General features: G+C 37.0%; 2 protein-coding genes across 15 annotated transcripts in view; one reads left to right on the forward strand and one right to left on the reverse strand.

The window, feature by feature from the left end:
- LOC127161310 (gastrula zinc finger protein XlCGF57.1-like) overlaps positions 1–19923 on the forward strand; it is a 243173-nt gene that overhangs the window by 42312 nt on the left and 180938 nt on the right. The window lies entirely within an intron of this gene.
- The window catches only part of LOC127161044 (uncharacterized), a 43251-nt gene continuing 23336 nt past the window's right edge, over positions 9–19923 (reverse strand). The window contains exons 5-13 of one of the 14 annotated variants that reach the window (XM_051103686.1): positions 16750–17169; positions 11914–12333; positions 10251–10697; positions 8558–8986; positions 6290–6718; positions 1336–1764; positions 929–1171; positions 579–836; positions 12–378 (exon numbers count right to left, since the gene is read on the reverse strand). In XM_051103686.1, the coding sequence (XP_050959643.1) occupies positions 66–378; positions 579–836; positions 929–1171; positions 1336–1764; positions 6290–6718; positions 8558–8986; positions 10251–10697; positions 11914–12333; positions 16750–17169 (3388 nt within the window). In that variant the 3' untranslated portion in view covers positions 12–65. Of the gene's footprint in view, positions 379–578; positions 837–928; positions 1172–1335; positions 1765–6289; positions 6719–8557; positions 8987–10250; positions 10698–11913; positions 12334–16749; positions 17170–19923 lie in introns of all 14 variants that reach the window. The other 13 variants (XM_051103726.1, XM_051103697.1, XM_051103693.1 and 10 more) reach the window with 13 other exon arrangements.

A 19923-nucleotide genomic window follows, 5' to 3' on the forward strand; every position in this document is an offset into this window, starting at 1 on the left:
ATGTGTAATAAATACTGAATGCTTTTATATTGGATCTGTGTGTGACTGTGATCTGTTGATGTTTCTCACCAGAGTTGAACAGAATGTAACACTGGGAACAGCTCATCCATTCCAGCTGTGTGAATCTCACAGTCCTGCAGAATCAGCTGTGTCTTTGTGTCTGAATGAGCTCTCTGAATGACTCTGGACGTTGCACGGCAGTCGTCAGCGGTCAGATGAAGAGGCTCTGAGTCTGTGTTTGTTGTCAGATCCAGAGCAGAACGGCAGGAGAAGTCCAGCTTGTGCTGCAGGACGGAGAGCAGAACTGATGCTGCCTCCTGCTGGACATCAGAGACACTGCAGCAGTGAAGCATCTTCAGCAACAGCCGCCTGTCAACACTGAACACAGACAAATACTACATCAGGACAGATTCTGGTAACATCAGTAACAGTTTAAAAGAATGGATTCAGAATCTTAAGGAATTGAAAGATTCTGCTTCCTCTTAATGGTTCTCTGACCTCACCCAGAAAACTACTGAATGTAACACACAGGCAGACCTGAGACAGAGAAACAGAAGAATAGAGAAAAGCAGTGAGACCTGAGGTGGGACACGTGTGTGAAGAGAGGCAGAATGCTCTCCAGCTCTTCCTCTGGTATGGAGGTCCACTGTAGGTTGAGTGAAGCTGCAGTGCAGTGCTGCAGTGTGAAGCGCAGGGCGTCACAGTGAACAGAGTCCAGATCTCTGCACTGCAGATTAATGTAGTTCTCCACTGAACTCAACAGACTGGACACAAAACCAGCAGAGCCGGACTCATAGATCTCTCTGATTACACACAGCATGAAGACAGAGCTCATCCTGTACAGACACACATCACACATATCATTAAATCACTGTATATTTCCTATAATTTACTAGATACGTACTTTGTGAAAGAACGAATTGTTTACCGTTTAAACCGAATCCTGTCCAAGAAAGGCAGGATTTCACTGATTCTGCATTGAATGTTGCTTTTTCTGAGATCCACAGTGATTTGTTGAATTCTGTGCTGCAGGAAATAATGAAGCTCTTCCCAGTTTAAGGAACAGGACATCAGTTCCCCACCCACTTTTTGCAGGAAGCATTGAGTCTGTTCTTCTTCCTGAGCTTCATAGACACACTGAACCATCTTCTGGAGAGTCTTTTTGGACAGTCTACACACAGACAAACAACGTTCATTATCCTTTATGCAATAATGTATATTAAGTCAAACACTTCTGAAATTTTCCCTACACTTAGACCTGACAGTCAGTGGGCACTGATGACAATGTAGGACAGATAAAGAAACAGTTGCCAGCTCTGAACTAGACCACTTTACCTCAGCTGTGAGATGTAGGGCAGACACTGAAGGAAACTCTTCACTTCACTCTCTTCCTCTGAACATCCTCTCAGATCTACTGGTTTCTTCTGTGTTTGTAGTTTCAGCACTTCCAGGAGGACGGAGCTCTTTCTCTGTGAGAGATCTATGATCCAGACATCAGATGACTGGAAAACTGACTGTAATGCTGGAAGGAAACTCCTGCCTGTTTGAGTCTCATAGTTCTTCACATGTGAGTAAAGATCCAGCAGGAAATCACTCTGATCATGACCATAATAATCAAAAGGTAAGTTTTTGTAGCTGCACACAGATGACAGAGTCGAGAATCTTGTTCCTGCATATCTTTCAGTTTCTACTGCAGCAACACAGAGATTCAGCAGGAATCTTACTGCAGACATCCTTGTTTCTTCATTATAAATGTCCCAAAACCTGATAATAAACAATCAAGAACCAAACACTTCATTAATTTGAGTCAATTTTCATTAATATACAACTGAACATAATTCATCAAAAAGGGATCTAATTTGATAATGTTTTCGCTGAAATGCACTGCTATGTGGAATTTCATTTGTTCAAATCTGGGAGTCTGAAGGGAGGAGGATGGGAATTTTCTTGAAGGTCCACGTTTGATACGACGATGCATCTCTACAGTTATTTGACAATACAGGTATCAAACTGTTTCTGTATTGATATTGCGGCACATAGTAGTGGACTGCACCTAATAATACAAGATGGAAAAGTGCAAGGTTTCTAAAAAAAAATAATGAATAGAGTATAATATATAGTCTACAACAACTAGGTTGAATCTTGCCGCCGAGAAACACAACTGGGTTGCCTGATATGAAGACACATAATCCCTGAAACCGAGCTTCTCGCTTGCATAATATGGAATAAATGTGTTGCTAATTTGTCAACCTGGCAACCGTGCGCACTCTCTCTCTCTATCTCCCCCTGTCGATTGAAAATAAAAACACTTGATTTCTGAAAACACCAGTAAACTTACAGATTAGCGATCTGTACTTCAATATTCTACTCTCAGAAAAGTGGAATTCATCAAGTGTTCATTTACGAGACAGAGAGAGAAAGAGAGATACAGTATGATGAGCACTTGGTCAGGACACCTTGACGTCACTTTTTGATGCTCAGGGTCCTCCATTGCTTTTAGTTGTTTGCATTACGCGTTGTGTTTAATAGTTTGCATGCATTCCACTTCTGAACAATATAAAACACACAACAGGCAAATAAAAATACAGTCAGATATTTATTGCAAAAACTGACCATAAAAAGCAGAATAAAAGTATTACAAACAAGTCACGTTGCATTCCAAGTCCTCCGATATATTTATTTGAAGAACAGAGTAAATCATAAGGTTTTAAACGCTGAAGATGATCTCACTCTCGTACATTCACATTCAAAAAGAGACTCCTGAACATTGTTAGCATCACACAATCAGTCACGAGACACAGGAGAGCCAATGGCATTTCACAACCAAAGCAGACGTAAGGCTTCTTCTGCTGACAGTTTAAATTTGTGCAGTTTCTATGTTTTTTTTAACTTAGTTTTTTTCTGTGTGGTTATTTGTTTATTTTATTATTTATTTTTCTCCTTTCAAACACTGTTCTAGAGTATAAGATTGACCTTATATTTTATGTATCTGGATTTACATGTTCACCCTTTGAGCGGTACGGTCCCACATATGGGATTTAGAACTTTCGGTGACGTCACACAACTGCCAAATTCAAACTGTGTTTTCGCGCGTTGGCTGGCGCTGAGCAAGAGAGAGACGCGCGCTGCGCTTGTCATATAATCACAATTATGCAGTGTTTTCAACCACTTAACGTTTATTTTGGGTTTCAGACATTTAAATACACATAAGTACTAGTAAAACAATACATTTAGAGTTTGTAAAATACACACGGATGTCTATGGAAGCAGTAATAACAATCCATTCAAGTATAATTTGCCGACGTGTTTGATTATATCAGATACACATAATGTAAGTAATGATATAATTCACTCCATTTCTTTCCCAGTTCACCAGCTACTTACTTGCATGTATTTCGGGAGTAACTGGTGAATTTACGTGCTGTAAATCCGGCTGACAAGACTCTCTGAATGGCAGCGCGAACAAACATGGCGGCGCCCATCTCACGATATAGATCACGATCCAGATCATTTATAAAGGTTTTAAAACGGCAAAATACACTCACTTACACGTATTCGTGAATCGGAATATCAGATAGCTGAAGACATGGCAAACAAAAGTGTGAATATTTTGAATAAAAAAGGACAAACGAAATAAAAGCGATACGTCTGTCATACAGCGCTATAGACCAATTTCGAGTAGACGTCACAGTGACGTCATTTGCAGCTGCGCGCGCATAGTGGTTGCTGAAAACACTGGTAGCAAATGGAGGTGAACGGGTAAACTCCATGAAATAAGAGAAAAAAAATTTTTTTTTGTGCCTTTTGATGTCAAAATCCGAATGCAAATAATTTTTATACAATACTGTAGTCAAAGACGCCATTTGAAGCTAAAGGCAGACGTTTAAACGAACATACTATGGGTGAAAACTGCTGTGATTACTTTTAAAGCGTAAACTTGATTTAAACAATAAGTCTACATAATATTCACATATGCTGTTCAAAGGGGATGTACTATTAGCCCTACAGTTACAGCATGAAATTTTATTTAAACCTATTACTGTTAACATTTTGCATAACATTTTTTTAAATTTTATCTCACAATTCTGATTATTGTTTCTCAAAAATGCAAGTTTATATCTCCTAATTCTGACTTTATATATCTCCTATTCTGACTTTTTATATTTGGAGTTTGTTAATTCTGAGGGGAAAAAAGCAGTAGTGTGGGACGAGTTGTTTTTCATCTAGATTTGTGGGATATAATCTCTGAATTGCGAAAATAAATTCAGAATTTTGAAATATAAAATCAAATTTACCTTTTTTATATTCTTTTTTTTCCATGGCTCCATACACTGCCACTTGAACCGCCCATAAAAAAAAAACGTCATCCCTGTTTCGGGTCTGTAAGACTATCCCACTATCTAACGCCAATTTCGTTGAATAACATTTCTTATGGCTGGCTGACAAGCTGTTGTGATATGCGAATAACATTTTGAAAATGACATCTAATCAATATAATCTATACTCTTTTTAAATCCAAGTATTTTGTGCCGTATCCTTGTAATTCTCTAGCTGTAAAGGCGATCTCTCCAGGTTTTCTGCAACCATGCTGCGCGCGCATCCCGGATGTTTACAAACAGATAATTGGTCTATAGTGGCTGCAGTGTCAATGATGACGCGTCGCCATGGTAACAATAAAGTGAACGTTCTAAAATAACGGTCACCTAAAAAAAACTCACTCTGGGGGGGTCAGATAGAATATTTTAAACTCACCAGTGAAAGGGTTCAGGACCCCTTGGCATCACATTTTGACACATAGGGTACCCCTTTAGCATCATTTTCGATATGCAGGGTCTTCCATTGGTTTAAATAAGAAACCTTTGGCATCAATATGCTGACGTGAAAGACATTGGGAATTTTATCGCCACAATTAAATTACATTTTGGGAAATAATTTTGCCATTATTGCATATATGTTGAGGTGTTTTTTTTTTTTTGTTGTTGTTGTTTGTTTTGTTTGTTTTTTTTTTTTTTTTCTCTCTCTCAGTGTAAACAGTTTATAAGCATGTAACCCAGCCCCTGCCCCTAAACCTACCATTTGTCAATATAAAACACAAGATATAACAGGCAGAAACAACTACAGTCACAATTTATTTAAAAAGTATTAATATCCCAAGTCTTCCAAGACAAAACAATTGATTTCTGAGAGGAATAGACACGATCACCGTCTCCACTGTACAGCTCTGTGCAAACTGTACACAATTATTTATTTATTTATAATAAAGAAGACTGTTTGAACATTACAAAACTATTAACCCTTTCACTGGTGAGTTTAAAATATTCTATCTGACCCCCCAGAGTGAGTTATTTTTAGGCGACCGTTATTTTAGAACGTTCACTTTATTGTTTCCATGGCAATGCGTCATGATTGACACCACAGTCACTATAGCGCTGTATGACAGACGTATCGCTTTTATTTCGTTTTTCCTTTTTTATTCAAAATATTCACACTTTTGCTTACCATGTCTTCAACTATCTGACATTCCGATTCACAAATACGTGTAAGTGAGTGTATTTTGCCGTTTTAAAACCTTTATAAATGATCTGGATCGTGATCTATATCGTGAGATGGGCGCCGCCATGTTTGTTCGCGCTGCCGTTCAGAGACTCCTCAGCCGGATTTACAGCACGTACATTCACCAATTTCTCCTGAAATACATGCAAGTAAGTAGCTGGTGAACTGGGAAAGAAATGGAGTGAATTATATCATTACTTACATTATGTGTATCTGATATAAATCAAACACGTCGGCAAATTATACTTGAATGGATTGTTATTACTGCTTCCATAGACATCCGTGTGTATTTTACAAACTCTAAATGTATTGTTTTACTAGTACTTATGTGTATTTAAATTCCTAAAACCTAAAATAAACGTTAAGTCGTTGAAAACACTGCTCAATTGTGATTATATGACAAGCGCAGCAAGTGTCTCTCTGTGGCTCAGCGCCAGCCAACGCGCGAAAACACAGTTTGAATTTGGCAGTTGCGTGACGTCACCGAACGTTCTAAATCCCATATGTGGGACCGTACCGCTCAAAGGGTGAACAAAGTGTCAATATGTGATGAGTTGGAAGTTAGAATGTGTTAAGATCAGATGTAGTGAATGATCAGAATGAATCACTCCATAGCAAACACTGAAACAAAACAGAGCCCCTAATCTAAAGACACTCATTAAGACCAGAAAACATGATCCAGCTTATGCAGAAATCAGATTTCACAATAACTGTAAGTCAACAGAGATTTTCTCACCTCAGCTGTGAGATGTAGGGCAGACACTGAAGGAAACTCTTCACTTCACTCTCTTCCTCTGAACATCCTCTCAGATCTACTGGTTTCTTCTGTGTTTGTAGTTTCAGCACTTCCAGGAGGACGGAGCTCTTTCTCTGTGAGAGATCTATGATCCATTCATCAGGTGACTGGAAAACTGACTGTAATGCTGGAAGGAAACTCCTGCCTGTTTGAGTCTCATAGTTCTTCACATGTGAGTAAAGATCCAGCAGGAAATCACTCTGACCATGACCATAATAATCAAAAGGGAAGCTTTTGTAGCTGCACACAGATGACAGAGTCGAGAATCTTGTTCCTGCATATCTTTCAGTTTCTACTGCAGCAACACAGAGATTCAGCAGGAATCTTACTGCAGACACCCTTGTTTCTTCATTATAAATGTCCCAAAACCTGATAAATATACAAACAAGAACCAAACACTTCAATAATTTGAGTCATTTTTCATTAATATACAACTGAACATAAATCATCAAAAAGGGATCTAATTTGATAATGTTTTAGCTGAAATGCACTGCTATATGGAATTTCATTTGTGCAAATCTGGGAGTCTGAAGGGAGGAGGATGGGAATTTCCTTGGAAGTCCATGTTTGATATGACAATGCATCTGTACAGTTATTTGACAATACAGGTATCAAGCTGTTTCTGTATTGATATTGCGGCACATAGCAGTGGACTGCACCTAATAATACAAGATGGAAAAGTGCAAGGTTTCTAAAAAAAAAAAAAAAAAAAAAAAAAAAAAAAATGAATAGAGTATAATATATAGTCTACAACAACTAGGTTGAATCTTGCCGCCGAGAAACACAACTGGGTTGCCTGATATGAAGACACATAATCCCTGAAACCGAGCTTCACACTTGCATAACATGGAATTATCTGATAAATGTGTTACTAATTGGTTAACCTGGGGTCCTCCATTGCTTCTAGTTGTTTGCATTACGCATTGTGTTTAATGGTTTGCATGCATTTGGAAAAAGAGAGATAATTTTATATAAATTTATACTTTCACAGATATTTTAGAGCACCAACCCCACCCCTACCCTAAACCTGCCCACTTCTGAACAATATAAAACACGCAACAGGCAAATAAAAGTACAGTCACAGGTATTTATTGCAAAAACTGACCATAAAAAGCAGAATAAAAGTATTACAAACAAGTCACGTTGCATTCCAAGTCCTCCGATATATTTATTTGAAGAACAGAGTAAATCATAAGGTTTTAAATGCTGAAGATGATCTCGCTCTCACACATTCACATTCAAAAAGAAACTCCTGAACATTGTTAGCATCACACAATCAGTCACGAGACACACGAGAGCCAATGGCATTTCACAACCAAAGCAGGCATAACGCTTCTTCTGCTGACAGTTTAAATTTGTGCAGTTTCTATGTTTTTTTTTTAGTTGCTGTTTTTTTTTTTCTATGAGGTTATTTGTTTATTTTATTATTTATTTTTCTCCTTTCAAACACTGTTCTAGAGTATAAGATTGACCTTAATATTTTTTGTATCTGGATTTACATGTTAATATTTTTGTCATGTTCAAACAGTCTTCTTTATTATAAATAAATAAATAAATAAATAATCGTGTACAGTTTGCACACAGGATGAGCTGTACAGTGGAGACGGTGATCATGTCTATTCCTCTCAGAAATCAATGGTTTTGTCTTGGAAGACTTGGGATATTAATATTTTTTAAATAAACTGTGACTGTAGTTGTTTCTGCCTGTTATATCTTGTGTTTTATATTGACAAATGGTAGGTTTAGGGGCAGGGGTTGGGTTACGTGCTCATAAACTGTTTACATTAGGAAAAAAAAAAAAAAAAACACCTCAACATATATGCAATAATGGCAAAATTATTACCCAATACGTAATTTAATTGTGGCGATAAAATTCCCAATGCCTTTCACGTCAGCATATTGATGACAAAGGTTTCTTATTTAAACCAACGGAAGACCCTGCATATCAAAAATGATGCTAAAGGGGTACCCTGTGTGTCAAAATTTGATGCCAAGGGGTCCTGACCAAGCGTCAATATGTGACGAGTTGGGAGTGAGAATGTGTTGAGATCAGATGTAGTGAATGATCAGAATGAATCACTCTATAGCAAACACTGAAACAAAACAGAGCCCCTGATCTAAAGACACTCATTAAGACCAGAAAACATGATCCAGCTTATGCAGAAATCAGATTTCACAATAACTGTAAGTCAACAGAGATTTTCTCACCTCAGCTGTGAGATGTAGGGCAGGCACTGAAGGAAACTCTTCACTTTACTCTCTTTCTCTGAACATCCACTCAGCTCTACTGGTTTCTTCTGTGTTTGTAGTTTCAGCACTTCCAGGAGGACGGAGCTCTTTCTCTGTGAGAGATCTATGATCCAGACATCAGGTGACTGGAAAACTGACTGTAATGCTGGAAGGAAACTCCTGCCTGTTTGAGTCTCATAGTTCTTCACATGTGAGTAAAGATCCAGCAGGAAATCACTCTGACCATGACCATAATAATCAAAAGGGAAGTTTTTGTAGCTGCACACAGATGACAGAGTCGAGAATCTTGTTCCTGCATATCTTTCAGTTTCTACTGCAGCAACACAGAGATTCAGCAGGAATCTTACTGCAGACATCCTTGTTTCTTTATTATAAATGGCCCCAAACCTGATAATATACAACCAAGAACCAAACACTTCATTAATTTGATTCAATTTTCATTAATACATTACATCTTATCATACACAAATAATTCAACAACAAGCCCCAGGGAACCTAATTTGATAACCTAATTTGCACTGCTGAAATGCAGTGCAATGGGATGTCATTTGTATAAAGTCTGTGGGTATGAAGGAAGATGGAAATTTTCTTGGATGTGCCCAGTCTTAAGGCTTGTTTACATCAAGAACAGTAACTATGTTTTAATAATTATTCTTTTTCTACTAGAAAAGGTAAGTCCATACTGCAACCATAACAACAGCAACACAGAGGAAAAATATCATTCTAATTACTTTCAGAAGTTTAGTGGTTGTTCAGTCTGTATTTCACACAGTGTGATGAGCAACAGTTTAATCTGCTCTGAAACAATCACACAATACAAGAGAGCTCATGTCTTGAAGCAAAGTACACACTGAAATTAATAATTTACTGAAATCTGGACACGAGTCACTATTTTCTCCACCATCTCTGATGTTTATATATCTGACTGCTTGAATGCATTCACTTACTGGATCCTTGACTATAAACTGTACAGGAGTTTATCAGTTTAAAATGATCTGATCACAGAAGAGCAGAAACATCATAATGTCCATTGTTGAAAAAAAATGCTTCTTTTTTTGCTTTAATTTGCATGATAATGCATTGAATGGAAGTATTAATCATCTTTTTTTTTTTTTTACCCCTCTGTGTACATCTCTTTTTTTTTTTACCCCTCTGTGTACATGTGTGACATGCTCTGGCTCTGGGGAGTTGCATCCCACACTATGAAAACTCCTAAATTAAAAGGCAGAGGATGAGAATATGATCTCACATTGATCTACTGACACACTCCATCATGACTAGTGTTAACAGTGAACTGTTATTGTCAGCTACATCATTTAGTACATGTACTTTGGCAGCATCTGATGGTTGAATCTACAAAGACGCCCCATAAATACACCCATAATTTGTGCTCAAAATCTACAGATATGATGAGTATTCACACCCACAGTCAGCTGTATCTCACCCTGCACAAAAACTGCTCTTAGATTTAGCCATTGACACACAAATGAGATCAGATGTAATGAATGGTCAGAATGAATCACTCTATAGCAAACACTGAAACAAAACAGAGCCCCTAATCTAAAGACACTCATTAAGACCAGAAAACATGTTCCAGCTTATGCAGAAATCAGATTTCACAATAACTGTAAGTCAACAGAGATTTTCTCACCTCAGCTGTGAGATGTAGGGCAGACACTGAAGGAAACTCTTCACTTCACTCTCTTCCTCTGAACATCCTCTCAGATCTACTGGTTTCTTCTGTGTTTGTAGTTTCAGCACTTCCAGGAGGACGGAGCTCTTTCTCTGTGAGAGATCTATGATCCAGACATCAGGTGACTGGAAAACTGACTGTAATGCTGGAAGGAAACTCCTGCCTGTTTGAGTCTCATAGTTCTTCACATGTGAGCAAAGATCCAGCAGGAAATCTCTCTGATCATCAGCATCATAATCACCAAACTCTTCATCAAAAGGGAAGGTTTTGTAGCTGCATACAGATGACAGCAGAGTCGAGAATCTTGTTCCTGCATATTTGTCCATTTCTACTGCAGCAACACAGAGATTCAGCAGGAATCTTACTGCAGACACCCTTGTTTCTTCATTATAAATGTCCCAGAACCTGATAATATTAAAATCAAAAACCAAACACTTCATTAAATTCAGTCAATTTTTTTATTAATACACTACTTCACATCATACACAAATAAACAATTCAACAAGACTCAGGGATCTAATTTGATAATGTTTTCGCTGAAATGCAGAGCAGTGGGATGTTATTCGTGCAAATTCTGTGAGTATGAAGGAGAAAGATGCAGAATTTCTTGGTCCAGTCTTAAGTCTTAAGACTCGTTCACACCAACGACAGTAATAATCATTCTCATTCTATAAAAACAGCCAAGTCCATAACATATCTATAACAACACAGGAAAAATATCATTATAATTACTTTCAGAAGTTTAGTGGTTGTTCAGTCTATATATCACACAGTGTGATGGGAAACAGTTTAATCTGCTCTGAAACAATCACACAATACAAGAGAGCTCATGTCTTGAAGCAAAGTATACACTGAAATTAATAATTTTAAGCACCATCTCTGATGAAATGGGTCGTGTTTTCTCTGAATGTGTGCTGTTTTAATCTGACTGCTTGAAAGCATTCACTTACTGGATCATTGACTATGATCTTTACATGAGTTTATCAGTTTAAAATGATTTGATCACAGAAGAGCAGAAACATGATGATGTCTCTTGTTGAAAATCCTGCTTCTTTTTGCTTTTATTTCCATGATAATACATTGAATGGAATTATTAATCATTTATTTATTTATTTTTACCCTTCTGTGTACATCTCCTGACATGCTGTCTTTGGGAAGTTCATCCCACACTCTATGATGTCCTAAATTAAATGACAGAGAATGTGAATATAATCTCATATTGATCTACTGACACACTCCATCATGACTAGTGTTAACAGTGAACTGTTATTGTCAGCTACATCATTTAGCACATGTACTTTGGCAGCATCTGATGGTTGAATCTACAAAGACGCCCCATAAATACACCCATAATTTGTGCTCAAACATCTACAGATATGATGAGTATTCACACCCACAGTCAGCTGTATCTCACCCTGAACAAAAACTACTCTTAGATTTAGCCATTGACACACAAATGAGATCAGATGTAGTGAATGATCAGAATGAATCACTCTATAGCAAACACTGAAACAAAACAGAGTCCCGAATCTAAAGACACTCATTAAGACCAGAAAACATGTTCCAGCTTATGCAGAAATCAGATTTCAGAATAACTGTAAGTCAACAGAGATTTTCTCACCTCAGCTGTGAGATGTAGGGCAGACACTGAAGGAAACTCTTCACTTCACTCTCTTCCTCTGAACATCCTCTCAGATCTACTGGTTTCTTCTGTGTTTGTAGTTTCAGCACTTCCAGGAGGACGGAGCTCTTTCTCTGTGAGAGATCTATGATCCAGACATCAGGTGACTGGAAAACTGACTGTAATGCTGGAAGGAAACTCCTGCCTGTTTGAGTCTCATAGTTCTTCACATGTGAGCAAAGATCCAGCAGGAAATCACTCTCATAAAATATGTCAGTCCATCTATAATCAGTAGAGTTGGTGCAGACTGATGATAACAGTTTCAGCATCTGTTCTCCTGTCTGTGTCTCAATCTCTGCTGCTTTAATGAAGAGCTGCAGAAGAAACTTGCTTAGATCACTGTCACTCAGATAAAAGAATCTGTAACAAAATGGAAATGAGAAATGTGAATAAACAGAAATCACAGAACTTATTACAGCTATGATGTGATTAAATAATGCAAAATAACAATAAACTGTTTTGTTTCTGGTTTTCAGCTCACATTAAACACTTTAAATTAGACTTCAAATGTCAATAATGAATTTACAATTTTGATAACTGTATAATCCTTAAACAATGGCATCAGATACAACACAGACTTACACTGAACACAAGTCTTGTTCTTGAAGGGACAGTAAAAGATGAAGTTTCATGAGACCCAGCATAGCAGAAGTGCCACATTTGACTGAGGTAATTAAATAATTAATTTTAATCTAAAATGGGATAAACTGACACCATAAGTATTCAATATAACCCTATTTGATATATCCACATACCAAGTTTAAATTGTATTCAGTTTTGACTAGTCACATATTTTTTTCATAAATGTATCCTTACAGAATCAGAATTAGCTTTATTGTGCTTTTTTGCTATTTGTGTATGCGGCAAATTGTGTTGCAGATTAAAAATAAATAAATAAATAAATAAATAATCATTGCAAAGACAAATCACATCAATGACACATACAAATATTGTGATCCCCTTCTGGGATTATTCAGGTCCTTCAGCAAGTAGCACTTCAAGACGTCTCCTACCATTTGTATTTCTTTATACTTGAGTCCAAGTTCAAAATTAAACTATAAACTGCTTCACTGTGAACGTACAGATCTGTATGAACCACTGCAAGCTGTACAGTAAATGAATGTTTGTCTGAACTCAACTAGTTTTGCAAGAGAATGAGAGAAAATGCGAAAGTTATCAGAGTGAATGCAAAGTTTCTCAGATGAACACAACTCTTTTTTTGTGCAGTAACTGCATCCTTGAATAACAGTCACATCTCTATGAGGCGCCACGTAGGATTTAAATCAAACTTCGCTTATCAATACATACATAAAACACGTGCATATACACCTAGAAATTACTTGCATATACATGTATACTGGTGGATGTTCAAAATATACATATGAAATACACATGCACACTAATATGAAATCCATACCAATACATCTTTTATTAGTCATGAATACATATACACTTGTGAATAACTTGTATATACATATAAACTTAACGCATGCATACGCTAAAAAACACTCGCTTATACGTATAAACTTGATCCATGCATATACACCTACAACAACACGCACATATACATACAAACTCGCTGCATGCAGACACACCTGTACATACTCGCATATACATATAAACTTGATCCATGCATATACACCTAAAAACACTCGCACATACATATAAACTCGTTGCGCGCATATACACCCATAAAACACTCACGCAAACATACAAAATAAATTTAAGGTAAGACGCATGCTTGAGTTGTGTATATACATATATGCAAGTGATTTCATATGTGGATGTGCGTGAACTTTTCAGTGTAAACGGAAGGCATTTCAGTGTAAACGGAAGGCATCTCAGTGCAAACGGAAGGCATCTCAGTGTAAACGGAAGGCATTTCAGTGTAAAAGGAAGCAGCGGCACTTCCGGCGGAATCTCCAGATGCCGGGGCATTTTAAAACGCTTAACGTGACTTAATGCATTAAAATAGTGTTTTAAAAAGACCTTTAATATAGCATACGATGTACCAGGGGCGAATTTCCACTGGGCACTTTTCAAAATCCCGTTCAGCACCGCCGAGAGTTCGCGCGATCCTTCAAACAAAACCGAAAGTAAAACGCGCACGCGCCTTCAAAAGCAATTTTAATACCCCGCGTTTAGAGCGCGACTCCCCAATGCGTGCAAATTAGGCTACATAACATATTTAGGGTGTTATTAGTATGTAGGCTATTGTGAAGTTGTTTATTTAATATTAATTGTATTCTATTTTTGCATGTTTCTGTCAAGGACTTTTATTTTGGTGTTGCGTCCTCTGAGAAGGTCTTATAATGTGAAGGAGGAGAGCAGAGTAGATTGTGGCGGGCACAGAGATTAGTGTTGATCTCTTCCCGAGTTCTAGGCCTTTGCTCAATAAAAATTACTAGTCGTCGGTATTTTCAAGTCTATCGTCTTTATTTACATCCACCCACGGGCAGCTAAAACTCCACGCCTTACACTATTATACGTTGTGTAGTTGTTTAATAGCTCTCTATCATGTTTGAAAAATGTTGGTCTCTATTTAAATTGTTTTAACTATGTTCTGTTCTACTTTCTGAGTATGAATTATCACATGCAGTAAAAGCATGGGCGTCGGAAGCAAAATAAATGTGGGTGGGGAGTATATGCCATTTTCTGTAGTGTGGTGCCTTATTATGTATATTACCTCTGCGCACTAACGTGACAACACTACAACACGGGGTAATTGAAGTGTAATTCTAGTGGCGTAAGCGATAAAGCGAATACCCAGTGTTTTTTGACGCAAACGACCCGAGTTCGCGTCCACCTATTGCCGAAATCGGTCTTCTGCCTTTTCACATCTCATTTTACATCGGAAAGGCATTTGTTTTTAATAAACATAAAAATGAAGTAACTAATCTAAATGTTAGAATAAAGTATCGAGCAGGATTAGGTGTATCTGAGCAGCAGATACACTCAGATGCTTTATTTACTTTGCTGTGTTACAGAAGTGCATTCGTCATGTGGAATGGATTTGACTGATGGCGCAGACATCTAAAAAGTGCGCAGACATATTCGCCGAATTAGAGACGGTAAAAGTGGGTGGGTCCGATATCGTTGGTCTTTAAAAGTGGGTGGGTCCTGTCCCACCCACATTCAATGGTTCCGACGCCCATGAGTAAAAGAACACTCAAGCACCATAAAAAGTTTTGCTACAAACTCAACTGACTGGCTTTATTCTCTCCTGTATGATTTCATAAGTCTATATAAGTATATATATCCATAAGTATATATATATATATATATATATATATATAAACAGTCCTTTCTTAATCGTATTAAGTGCGAACAATAAATGCAGCCATAGTAGGCTCTCCAGTATTCAAAGTGCAAACAGAGAATACATTTTTCAAACATGATAGAGAGCTATAGACAACTACACAACCTATTATAGCCTACATACTAATAACGTCCTAAATATGTTATGTAGCCTAATTTGCACGCATTGGAGAGTCGCGCTCTAAACGCGAAGTATTAAAATTGCTTTTGAAGGCGCGTGCGCGTTTTACTTTCGGTTTTGTTTGAACGATCGCGCGAACTCTCGGCGGTGCTGAACGGGATTTTGAAAAGTGCCCAGTGGAAATTCGCCCCTGGTACATCGTATGCTATATTAAAGGTCTTTTTAAAACACTATTTTAATGCATTAAGTCACGTTAAGCGTTTTAAAATGCCCCGGCATCTGGAGATTCCGCCGGAAGTGCCGCTGCTTCCGTTTACACTGAAATGCCTTCCGTTTACACTGAAAAGTTCACGCACATCCACATATGAAATCACTTGCATATATGTATATACACAACTCAAGCATGCGTCTTACCTTAAAATTATTTCGTATGTTTGCGTGAGTGTTTTATGGGTGTATATGCGCGCAACGAGTTTATATGTATGTGCGAGTGTTTTTAGGTGTATATGCATGGATCAAGTTTATATGTATATGCGAGTATGTACAGGTGTGTCTGCATGCAGCGAGTTTATATGTATATGTGCGTGTTGTTGTAGGTGTATATGCATGGATCAAGTTTATAAGTATAAGCGAGTGTTTTTTAGCGTATGCATGCGTTAAGTTTATATGTATATACAAGTTATTCACAAGTGTATATGTATTCATGACTAATAAAAGATGTATTGGTATGGATTTCATATTAGTGTGCATGTGTATTTCATATGTATATTTTGAACATCCACCAGTATACATGTATATGCAAGTAATTTCTAGGTGTATATGCACGTGTTTTATGTATGTATTGATAAGCGAAGTTTGATTTAAATCCTACGTGGCGCCTCATACATCTCTATTACATGCTCTTTAAACACACCTGAAAAATGTGGTGCTCCTCAGGACTAACTGGATTTTGCCTCAATTAAATGATAGAGAATGTAAGTATAATTAATCATATTGATCTACTGACACACTCCATCATGACTAGTGTTAACAGTGAACTGTTATTGTCAGCTACATCATTTAGCACATGTACTTTGGCAGCATCTGATGGTTGAATCTACAATGATGTCCCATATATATCTGTATCTCACCCTGCACAAAAACTGCTCTTAGATTTAGCCATTGACACACAAATGAGATCAGATGTAGTGAATGGTCAGAATGAATCACTCTATAGCAAACACTGAAACAAAACAGAGCCCCTGATCTAAAGACACTCATTAAGACCAGAAAACATGTTCCAGCTTATGCAGAAATCAGATTTCACAATAACTGTAAATCAACAGAGATTTTCTCACCTCAGCTGTGAGATGTAGGGCAGACACTGAAGGAAACTCTTCACTTCACTCTCTTCCTCTGAACATCCTCTCAGATCTACTGGTTTCTTCTGTGTTTGTAGTTTCAGCACTTCCAGGAGGACGGAGCTCTTTCTCTGTGAGAGATCTATGATCCAGACATCAGGTGACTGGAAAACTGACTGTAATGCTGGAAGGAAACTCCTGCCTGTTTGAGTCTCATAGTTCTTCACATGTGAGCAAAGATCCAGCAGGAAATCACTCTGATAAAATATGTCAGTCCATCTATAATCAGAAGAGCTGGTCCAGACTGATGATAACAGTTTCAGCATCTGTTCTCCTGTCTGTGTCTCAATCTCTGCTGCTTTAATGAAGAGTTGCAGAAGAAATTTGCTTACATCACTGTCACTCAGATTAGAGAATCTGTAACAAAATGGAAATGAGAAATGTGAATAAACAGAAAAATCACAGAACTGATTACAGCTATGATGTGATTAAATAATGCAAAATAACAATAAACAGTGTTTTGTTTCTGGTTTTCAGCTCACATTAAACACTTTAAATTAGACTTCAAATGTCAATAATGAATTTACAATTTTGATAACTGTACAATCCTTAAATAATGGCATCAGATACAACACAGACTTACACTGAACACAAGTCTTGTTCTTGAAGGGACAGTAAAAGATGAAGTTTCATGAGACCCAGCACAGCAGAAGTGCCACATTTGAATGAGGTAATTAAATAATAATCAATTTTAATCTAAAATAGGATAAACTGACACCATAAGTATTCAATATAACCCTATTTAATATGTCCACATACCTAGTTTAAATTGTATTCAGTTTTAACTAGTCACATATTTTTTCATAAATGTATCCTTACAGAATCAGAATTAGCTTTATTCTGCTTTTTTGCTATATGTGCATGTGTCAAATTGTGTTGCAGATTAAAAATAAATAAATAAATAAATAAATAATCATTGCAAAGACAAATCACATCAATGACACATACAAATATTGTGATTAAATAATATATAATATAATATAATATAATATAATATAATATAATATAATATAATATAATATAATATAATATAATATAATCATATGCACACTGATGCATTTCAGTCTTCCTCAGAGTGTGTCATCAGTGTTTTAGTCATTTTAATGCTTCTATTGTAATGATTATAAGGCTTGTTAACTTTTTTTGGACCAGAAGAAGTGTCTTGGATTTCTTTCTTGTAATAGCTGCTTCAAACCAAACCAAAGAGCACCTTCTGGGATTGTTCAGGTCCTTCAGCAAGTAGCACTTCAAGACGTCTCCTACAATCTGTATTTCTTTATACTTGAGTCCAAGTTCAAAATTAAACTATAAACTGCTTCACTGTGAACGTACAGAGCTGTATGAACCACTGCAAGCTGTACAGTAAATGAATGTTTGTCTGAACTCAACTAGTTTTGCAAGAGAATGAGAGAAATGTGAAAGTTATCAGAGTGAATGCAAAGTTTCTCAGAGGAACACAACACTTTTTTGTGCAGTAACTGCATCCTTGAATAACAGTCGCATCTCTATTACATGCTCTTTAAACACACCTGAAAAATGTGGTGCTCGTCAGGACTAACTGGATTTTGCCTCAATTAAATGATAGAGAATTTAAGTATAATTAATCATATTGATCTACTGACACACTCCATCATGACTAGTGTTAACAGTGAACTGTTATTGTCAGCTACATCATTTAGCACATGTACTGTGGCAGCATCTGATGGTTGAATCTACAAAGACGCCCCATAAATACACCCATAATTTGTGCTCAAACATCTACAGATATGATGAGTATTCACACCCACAGTCAGCTGTATCTCACCCTTAACAAAAACTGCTCTTAGATTTAGCCATTGACACACAAATGAGATAAGATGTAGTGAATATGACTTGAGTATGTATCAGTCTTTGCTTTCATCCTTCTCTGCTCAAGTCCATACTGCCAAATCCTCATACTTCCACATCAAGATCAACAATGCTCCAGACACACGTAACCTCTTTAAAACATTCAATTCACTCCTGGGTCATTCCAGCTGGAATCATCAAATTTTGAAAAAGTTCCCCACCTGACCCCCTCAGATTTGTCTGAAAAAAAAATCTATGTGATGGGTAATATGCCCAATAGATCATATACAAAATTTCAGATCTCTACTGTGCGTACTTTTTTCACAAAAAATCTGTAAAAAAAGTTTGTTTTTTACCCCGTTTTGGCATCACAGTCTGAGTGACCATGTTCAGACTGAAATATCTCCAGAACTATTTGTGCCAGGTCCATGAACTTTTCTGGGCTAAGAGTCTTAGTCCAGAACTGCATGAATTACAACTCACAGCATTGTTACTGAATTTACACCTGAATGCTGGCCCTCTACTTTTCTTTGAAACTATTACTTTAAGGGTTTTCAGATGTCCATAGAAACCTCAATTTTCAATGTATAAGCATCAGACTTGGTAAATGGTCTGATATGTACCATGTCTTTCACATCCTTTGACATCAGACAATAGAGTCTTATGGATGTTGAGATATTAAGGTCCAAAAATTGAAAAAAAAACTCATTTACACCAATGTTCAGAGCAATATTTCCCATGAATGACACTAGGTGTGAACATAAAACTTGTTTTTTTTTGAAAGAGCATATTGTTATTGATAAAATATAAAAAAAAATTAGGATGGGGTTTTGCCTCATTTTTCTGTAATGATTTTTTTAAAACTTTCGTCACTGATCATATTGTTCACTTTTGCTATTCAACTTGGTATGGGCATTTCAACAGAATTTATTAATGTTCCACTTATACAAAAAATACAAAATACAAAAAACGTACTTCCAGACATGAGTCACTTTAATAATGTATACCACCAACACAAATAAATGTGTGACATAACAGTTACTGAAAGTTGTTCATGAAAGTGTCTGAATCCAGGGGGCGTTTCTAGGATTTTAAAACATCCGGGGCTGATGTCAAACATCAGGGGCTAGTGGTGTTGGGTGGGAGCTCACATAAGATTTTGGTAGACACAGGTGGTTGAACCGGGGGCATTAAACTGGGTTTTAAAGACCTGGTCACACTATGAACAATAGTAAATAGTAATCACTGCAAATAGCAAACATATCAAAGCATTATAACAAAATT

Source organism: Labeo rohita, chromosome 3, assembly GCF_022985175.1.
Source record: "Labeo rohita strain BAU-BD-2019 chromosome 3, IGBB_LRoh.1.0, whole genome shotgun sequence".
In the NCBI taxonomy this organism is placed as follows: Eukaryota; Metazoa; Chordata; class Actinopteri; order Cypriniformes; family Cyprinidae; genus Labeo; species Labeo rohita.